Here is a 9033-nt window from a genome sequence, read left to right as displayed (position 1 = left end):
CATGAGTTGGGCTTAAAACCCATATGCCTTCACAAGGCCAGAACATAATTTTCATTTTACTGGCAAAAATATAAATGTTTATACTTTCATAACTTTAATAAGTCAAATAATATTAACATTTTGATTACTAAATATCAGTATATGTATATTAAACTGACAATGCATATTCATTTGTATTTTTTTCAGTGAAGTGCAAATTATGACCTGATAATGGATTTCAAGTCCAACGTACATTCGTTCCTACTCATGTCGAGCTTGGCCCGGTTATGTAGTGAAATGCCTGGTCGATCCGACTTCCTTCCCCTCGTTAATGAGGTTGCGCGTTACTTTCGCGCTTGGTTTATTATTGGACTTTAGTTTTTATAATTTTTTTTTTAATGAGATTCTTTACTTTTCTTTGAAGAAACTTATTTTTTGGAAACAGTTTTTTTAATTAATTTCTGTTCGTTTTATATTGACATAGTCTTTTCAGGGAAAAAGAAAATCACACTTTAAATCTTTTCGTTTTTTTAAGGATTTATAGTTTGGCCTGCTATTTGTATGATGGAAAACAATTTTCAGTAAAATTTAATAACATAGACGCTTATAAAAATCTGAATACAAATAGTAGTGTTTAATTTAGTTTCATATCTCCTCTAGTTGACCTGAAATGGAAAATTTGATAACATTCGCAAAAAAATTTTTTTACTTTCTTTGATAGCTTCGATACACTTAAGCTATTTTGGTTTGGTCAATTTTTAAGAGCAGAAGAAGCCCTGAAAGTTTGAACATAATACCTTAAGTGGTTCTTGGGATACTGCTGAGATGCCTTATTGGGAATTAGCCTAAACACAGTGCATTTTTATTTAATCTTAAAGCAACATTTAGTTTTTAAACATAAAGGCAAACTGGAGAGTGGGCGTGGGAGGGGGATTTGTTGCCGTCCAATCACTTTCGACTATTAAAAATGATATCATCCCTTTCTGTTTTCAATCAAATGAGCTCTTTTCGAAGTTTCTATGACAACTCCTTCGATGCGAAGTGCCCTAGTCTAAACAACAACAACAACAAAAAAATTATACATTATACCCACATCGATCTCTACTATAAAAATGTCAAGCCTTCCAATCACTTGCGATTATTAAAAAGGGCACTAGGCTTTTCGATTTCCAATCGAATGATCCCTTTTTGAGTTTCTACGGCAACGGTTTCTATAAACACCGTATATGCCACCAGGGCATATATTACAACCCTTACCCTAAGGGCTGTGAGGGTGGTTGTCATCCTCTAAGACCTAATTTCCAGAATTTTCAACTACGTTAAACAAAATGGCTATCTCACAATTTTGATTGGATGTGTTTCGGGAAATGACGGATTTGGAAGGGGTGTTAGTTGCCTTCCAATCACTTTCGACTATTAAAAAGGGCACAAGCCACTCCAATTTTCCATCGAATGAACCCTTTTCAAAGTTTTTATAACAATTTCTTTGATACTAAATGGCCTGGTCTAAAAGAAAAAATAATAAATAATACTTTGTGCCAACATCGGTCATATATAAATCTTGGGCATAACTACAAAACCCGTGCCCTTAGGGTTGTGGGGGAGTAGATCCTCAAAAAACATATTTTCTCTCTGGAAATCAGTTACTCTGAACAAAATGGCTATCTTAAAATTTTGATTGTATGTGTTTGGGGAAACAGTGGGCGTGGAAGGGGTGTTAGGTGTCTTTCAATCACTTTCGACTATTAAAAAAGGCACTAGTTATTCCAATTTCCAATCGAATGACCCCTTTTTGAAGTTTCTACGACAGTTCCTTCGATACGAATTGCCCTGGTATGGAAAAAAAAAACAAACAAAAAATAAATAATACATTGTGCCAACATTGTTCTTTACTTAGACAGCGCGATTGCGCTGCCTATGACAACACCCTGAATTGCCTAATGCTCTTTTACCTACCTCTTTTCATCCGAAAAATCAGAAAGAAAAATGAACATAATTTTAAAGTGGAAGGTAGAATTTTTGTTTCAAGAAAAATTTCTTCTTCTCCTTCCTACGAACCGATATACAGGGCGAGCCCAAGATGACAGTATTTATTTTTAAGAAACAGATTAGCCGGGATGACGGCTGAAGCCCGGAGGTCGATATCGATAACCAAAAAAGAGAGAAAAAAACAAAAAAAACGGCGGCGTATTAGTAACGCCGCCGCCGATAGAATCAGCGGCGGCGTCAGCGCGCTGATGCAAGCTCGGCGGCGCGCCGCCGATAGAATCAACGGGGGCGTCAGCGCGCTGATGCAAGCTCGGCGGCGCGGCGCCGTTTTTTTTGGCGGCGCGCCGCCGACTTTTCGGCGCGGCTTTGGGGCCTAGTTCTCAGTAATGCGCTAGTTTTGAATTATTTTACAAATAAAGGGGAAAATCACGAGTCAATTTATTTTTGCTAGTTTCATTAGATTATGTTGTAAATGCTACAAAGTAATAGCTTTGGCTCATTTTAGTTTTCAACTTCGCTCTTTACTTTCATCAAAATAACTTTTTTTTAAACTTACTATTTAATAAAAATAAGCGGTTTTTCTCTAGAGTTACGGATATTGCCAAGTAAATACGTATGTCTGGCAAAAAATTGTACACGTAACACTAGATAAATTGAGCCAGATAGACTCAGCAGAGAAAGTTAAGTTTTTTAAGTTATTTCTTAAATTTCTGTAGAGGATAAACACTTCTATAATTGATTGAGTCGGTAACGTTAAAAAAAACATGTTTTGTGGGAACCTGTGATATTGTGCATGTTGTTGCAGCGAAGGTGTAAAACCGAATATCAAGCACGGCTGCCTCACACGGCAGAGCATTTGACTCTATCTCCAGGTCATAGACTTGATTGCTACATTTTATAGTATATTCATTTTTGGGTATAAGATTTACGTGTGTAGATCGACAGAGAATTCGGTTAAAGAGAAGTGCCTTCTTCTCTCTTTGTAAATGATTATTCATCACACGGCAGAGCATTTGACTCTCTATCTCCAGGTCATAGAATTGATTCCTATATTTTATAGTATATTCATTTTTGGGTAAAAGATTTACGCGTGCAGATGGACAGAATTCGGTTAAAGAAAAGTGCCTTCTTCTCTCTTTGTAAATGATTATTCATCACATGGCAGAGCATTTGACTCTCTATCTCCAGATCATAGACATGATTCCTACATTTTATAGTATATTCATTTTTGGGTAAAAGATTTACGCGTGCAGATCGACAGAGAATTCGGTTAAGAGAAGTGCCTTCTTCTCTCTTTGTAAATGGTTATTCCCGAAGTTGTAATTTAGGTAAGTCTACTCTGTTTTGTTTCATGACTGGGGGTTCGAGTTGAAACTGCCAGGGTCAGTTTTGTCGGAGGAAAGAGGGCAAGGCGACATAGACTATTGTGCTGGGGGACAATTTTTCTTCTGTCTTTACAAAAGCGTATATGCCGTGGCTTTTTATGCCTGTCGTCCATCAGACGTCGTCGCAAGTTAAAAAAAGGTATATAGCAAGTGATTAGTCAGGTGTTGCAGGAATATGATCAATTCTCAAAATGGAGGGGGGCTAGCAAGAACTAATCACTCACTTAACTGGTCAAGTGAACTCTTAAAAATTAATTTGACACCAGAGAATATCCATGCTATTATAAACCCAGGGAATATTAGAGATGTTTTTTTTTATTATATAGCCATGGGATATTTGCTCAAAGGCTATAAGTAATATATGGGTCGTGAAAACCCATATCTAAAGTTCAGCAAATCCTTTAAGGATGATATTTGGAGATTTTTGTGAGCCGGCATTTTTTCAAATCATATCAATTGCGGTATCTCTTTGTGTTCATTTTTTTAACATTAAGTAAATTAATGATATTGGGTAGTGCATAAGATGTCTTTTTCTTATTGTCTCTATTTCTTTTCAGTGATGATGATGAAGCATATCATTCTCATTTCCTTCGTTTATGACATTAATTAATAGATAAAGACAGCTAATTGTATCTGGCATTTGATCTTGAACAATTTAGACTTCAAATGGAAAACCTCAGCAGTTACATAGTTGTCTTTTTTTATTTTTTATTTTTATTTTATTGGAACTATATATTTGTATAGCATCTTGAGCATGGGTTTTTCATTTAGGATGCTCTGATTATGCAAGGAACCAAATTTGTCAAACAGTTCGTGGTAACGAACTCTATGTAAGGAATATCTTGGCTCAGTAGTAACCGAAACTCTAAAAACAGAATTTTTATATCAATAGATACATCAAAATAATTTTATTTTTATGCTGATTCCAAATATATAAAGTTGTAACTTTAATACCCCCCAAAGTTAACCGTAGTCAACCAATCTTAATGAAAGTTACTCCATCAGATTCAGAATATTAGATAACCCTACCGTAGAAGTTCCAAGCTCCTAATTTTCCTTTTTTTGCGAGAAGAAATATCACGGATGTGTGTTTATTGGTTTTTTTCCAGGGTGATTGTAGCGAACCAAGGCCGTATCCAGGGGGGGTTACCCGGTTTAAACTCCCCCCCCCCCGAAATTTTTGACCGAGTCGAAAATAAGTCGAAAATTAGTAAAACCTAGGTAAAAATCAGTAAAACTAATCGAAAACTGAGTCAAAAATTAGTAAACCCCCCCCCCCCCGAAAAAATCCAGGATCCGCCCTTGAGCGAACCGTTTATCCTAGAAGATCGGGAGAGGGCTCGTTTGGTCAGAAATTAAAAGTTTTAGTTTTCTTTTCAAGTGACCAATTTGAAGGTAACTAGACCCCTCCCACGCCCCCTTTTTCCCCAAAGGCAGCAGATCAATATTTTGAGATAGACATTTGATACATTATAGTTGAAAGGTCCAACAACTATGCCCTTGCGGATGACATGACCCCTCATTGTTCCTGGGGAAAGGGCTGCAAGTTACGCAACCGATTATTCTCATATAGTATTTGTTATTGGGAAATATACGGAATTTTTCAGTTTTTTTTCTGAAGAGGGGGAGGGGATTTTCCACAGCAGAACTTTTCGTAGTCAGGAAAGTTGCTGGTGGAATTTTCCAGGGGAAACTTAACACGAGAGAGGGGTGGAAGGGGTTTTCATGGCATAATTTCAAAACCGGTTGGAAATTACTTAAAAGAAACAATTTTTTCAGCTGAAGGTTAGGAGCAACGTCAAAACGTAAAACAAACAGGATTTATTTCATCATATGAGGGGGGCTTCCGCTTTCTCTACTCTCGCTCGTTACACTAAAGTTTGATTTTTTTTCCCCCCATAGTTGTTTACGAAAGGCTGCTCAAACACAAGGCCCGTTGAATTTGGATAAGAAGCATGTTTAAAGGACTTTAATACTTTTACATAAAGAGCGGAGGTTGAGGATGGGACAACGCCCCCTCATATACGGACATATTTTTTTTGTTCAAATATTTTAATTTTTGAACAAAAATATATCATATATTTTTTGTTTGTTTTAAGTTTTGATGTTGCTCCTTACTTTCAGTTGAAAATTTTTTTTTTCCTTAATCTGATTTTTTCTAATAGAAATCTTGGGAAATAAGCTCGTACAAAAGGTTGCATCAGGAATTCCTCAATTCGCAAATATCGACCAGTTTTGTTTTCTTTGAAATTCTCCGAAAAATGTTTATCTTTAGTAAACATGAACACTATATATTTTTGAAGCGGGGGAGGAGGGAGGGGGCAAAGCTTGAGACATGTACCAAAATAGTCAAATCATACGGAAATAAGAAGTTGCACGACGGGGGGGGGGGGGGTGAGTGACTGTTATTTTAGATTTAAGACATAAATAGTTTTCCTAGTTCATTATTTAATGTTGGTTTTTTTTTGGAAAACTTGAGACACTCAAATTTTTTGTAAGGAGAGCTTAAAAGATTACTCTTAGCGAAAGAAAATTTGAATAACACATTCAAATTTCGATAAAATTTAAACTGCAATCCAATATTTTAGTTCTCAAGAAAAAATTAAGAAATATAAAACACATCACACGAATAGCAGATAATAAGACCAGGGACTTAAGCCGGGGGGAGGCCTTGGTCCCTTCCTCAGACAGGTTAAGATTAATATAGGATGGGGTGGTTTAGAGATTTCTTCATATCTTTTGATTGTGTTTTGTAAAAAGTGAAAAAGAAACTGAAGCCCAAGGCCAAATATAAGAGGGTTACGGGGCTTGACCCCCTCCCCCGCCCGAATTTTTTGTCCAACTCGTAAAACGTAACAAAAATGCATATAAGTGAATTTTGATATATTTTTGTAACTTTTATCGTAAAGCCCCTCCCCCTCCCAAAAAAATAACTGCCTGAACCAAAATGATGGATACGCCCTTGCTGAAGCCCCTCAAAAAGAGTCACCCTACTGGTTGCTATAATCCACCAGCTTGAACAACAAGGAAAGTCACATTTTTGCATTGCTACCACTGAAGTGTCTTTTAATCTTTTTTTTTCTCCAGGTGTGATCGTATCGCACCATTGGTTGTAGAACATCGCTAAAAGACTCATTTTTTGTTTGACCGGAAAGGAAAATATCTGTTTTTTTTTATTCATGAATTAGACCACGTCTTAGCAAAGTGACCTTTTCTGCCATTTTATGTTATAAAAGGTCGATATTAGCCCGAACAGGGCAGAAACGTCACAGATTAAATTATTTGACAATCAATAGGTTTTTCATGCTAGAAACCCTTGGAAGCTTATTGTCCTCCAATTTTGAACAATGAGGAAAATCACATTTCAGCATGGGTAGTACGACTTGTGTGTCCTTATCCCCCCAGTTAGTATGAGGTTTAAAATTTCTGCTGGCTATTTCAATTTATAGCTGTCCATTATCAAAGATTTATTAGAACAAGTTTCGCCTTGTTCTTGTTTAAATGTAGAAACAGCTTGTTATTAGCTGCAAATGCATTGCCAGGTATTTATATACCTCATGTAGTGTATTTTTCCTTTACAAGCGTGTCTGTTGACTTCACCTCCGAGGCCAATAAGTTCAGGAGAGCAGACCCATTGCGGCTGTAACTATTACACAAATTTCAAAATCAGTCTTGCGCTAGTTGTCGAAGCGCTCACATGAGAAGTTTATGACTTGCTGTCTTTCATTTTGTTAGTAGTGTTGTGTTGCCTCTAGTCATATCATGTTCTCATATGCTTCTACATCCGGTACAAATACAAGTGGCCTGCCCCAATATGCGGGTGTACAGATGGATATGCTTGGAGTGACAAATCCCACTTATTTGGATTTAAACTCTGTGCCTCAACATTCACAAATGATTCCGCTCGGAATTGCTAGCCCTGTGTCTGGGGCTATGCGATCATCAGGAATTGAAGGTGTGATAGGTCCGCCTTTGGGAATTCATCATTCAGGATTAACTGTTTCACCTGGGCATACAAAAAGATCTCGGTAATTAGTTTTATTTTTATTGTAAATCCTTAGTTCTAATATTAATTTACTAGAAATCTATTTCCACGGAAATGTAATTTAGAATTGATTGACGTATACATAATTTATTCTAACTATTCTAAAGAAGAGTACCGCAAGTGTAAAACTTTCGTATTTATTTAACACAAAGAACCCAATGGCCCAGTTCGGGATTCTCAACTGGGGATGCACTCAACCTTGGGACAGTTTCGCCAATGGGGATCGGGAATTGTCCGCTGGACTTTTAAAAAATAGCTGCTTTCTATATTCATTACATATTAACTTAACATATTTAACATGGGGCATCACCCCACAGCAACAATATGTAACTACTAGTAACATTAACAATTCGTTGCGACATCGAGTCTTCCGAGACCAACACAGCTGCACACTCCACCTCGCCCAATTCTTAGCTCAGATGTTTGCCATCACATTAAGGGAAGTTTTGAGGTAAATTCCATCTCTATAGGCGGATCTTGAAGATACGGGTAAATTTCTGACAAAAGGGGATTTGACAAATCTTCATTCTGGGGGATACCTCCTATCCGTTCCCCTCTGTGGATATCAATGTATGAAGTTAATATTTCAATTTACACTCAAGATCCCCAATAAGGAGACAGCCCCCGCCCTCAGAAAAAGCTTTACTTCTAGTCTAGATCTATTCCTCCTGGGAAAGGGAAGGGTACTTATTAAGAAACCAGTAGTCACACGATAAGTGAAGTTTCGTTAATGCTAATGAAATAAAACAAAAAAAAGGATGAAAATATAATAGTTCAAAAACAAATTTGGGCTATATATTTGCGCATTCGGGGTAGTGGGGGTAAAGCATAGCATATATTAAATACATAACCTAGCCTAGGTACCTTTCCTTGCCCCGTCAAGCCCAAAAAACTAAAGTTTAAATCTTTTTCACGGAGTGAGCAATACCTCACAGACAGAGAAAGCCTGTTTTTCATGTAGCGTCTTGGTCTTTCTCGATGCAGTCTTTCTCGCGTGACTTCTGGATTCTTAATAAGTACCAAGGGAAGCAAGGGGGACGAATTTGTCTATCAAACTGAATGGGTCCTATTACATAGACCTGTAAGATTCTCTTAAATGAAGTTGGAAGATTTAGGTCTATTTTTTTTTTTTTTTTAGCCTTCAGACACTGCTAAAGTCTTAAACTTCGTTAAAAATACTTCTGGTTCATATATAACAGCCCTTGTGTTTGAGTAGTCTTTCTTAAAAATTGTGACAAAAAGTCAAACTTTAGCCTAAAGAGCGAGTGTTGAAGAAAGGGCAGCCCTCTCTCATATACGGAATAATTTATGTTCATTTTAAGCTTTTATGTTGCTCCTTACTTTCATTTATTTTTTTTTTAATTTATGACCGTTTTTCCAACAATTCCAGGAAGTATCCCCTCCCCGTGTAAAATTCCGTTCGGAAACTTTTTTCCCCATGGAAAGTTCTCCCTGCAGAGAATAACCTCCTAAAATTTCCGTATATTTCCCAATAACAAATACTATGTGTGAACAAAGGGCAAGCTGCGTAACTTACAGCACTTTCCTTAGAAACGACGGGGAGTCATCTCATCCCAAAAGGCATAGTTATTGGACCTTTCAAGTATGCTGAATGAAATGGCTATCTCAGAATTT

At 36.9% G+C, this 9033-nt stretch overlaps 1 protein-coding gene across 5 annotated transcripts in view; it reads left to right on the top strand.

The window, feature by feature from the left end:
• Window positions 1-9033, top strand: part of LOC148948546 (aryl hydrocarbon receptor nuclear translocator homolog) — a 207094-nt gene that overhangs the window by 50322 nt on the left and 147739 nt on the right. For 3 of the 5 annotated variants that reach the window (XM_089094453.1, XM_089094452.1, XM_089094451.1), the window contains exon 1: window positions 7050-7381. The exons of the other annotated variants lie outside the window; for them this stretch is intronic. In XM_089094453.1, the coding sequence (XP_088950579.1) occupies window positions 7116-7381 (266 nt within the window). In that variant the 5' untranslated portion in view covers window positions 7050-7115. Of the gene's footprint in view, window positions 1-7049; window positions 7382-9033 lie in introns of those variants that run through there. 5 annotated transcript variants of the gene reach the window in all.

Source organism: Artemia sp. Qi Xiang Cuo, chromosome 9 (genome assembly GCF_049724085.1).
Source record: "Artemia sp. Qi Xiang Cuo chromosome 9, ASM4972408v1, whole genome shotgun sequence".
Taxonomy (NCBI): Eukaryota; Metazoa; Arthropoda; class Branchiopoda; order Anostraca; family Artemiidae; genus Artemia; species Artemia sp. Qi Xiang Cuo.
The sequence above is the reverse complement of the archived record's forward strand: the minus strand, read 5'-3'. Positions and strand labels throughout refer to the sequence as shown.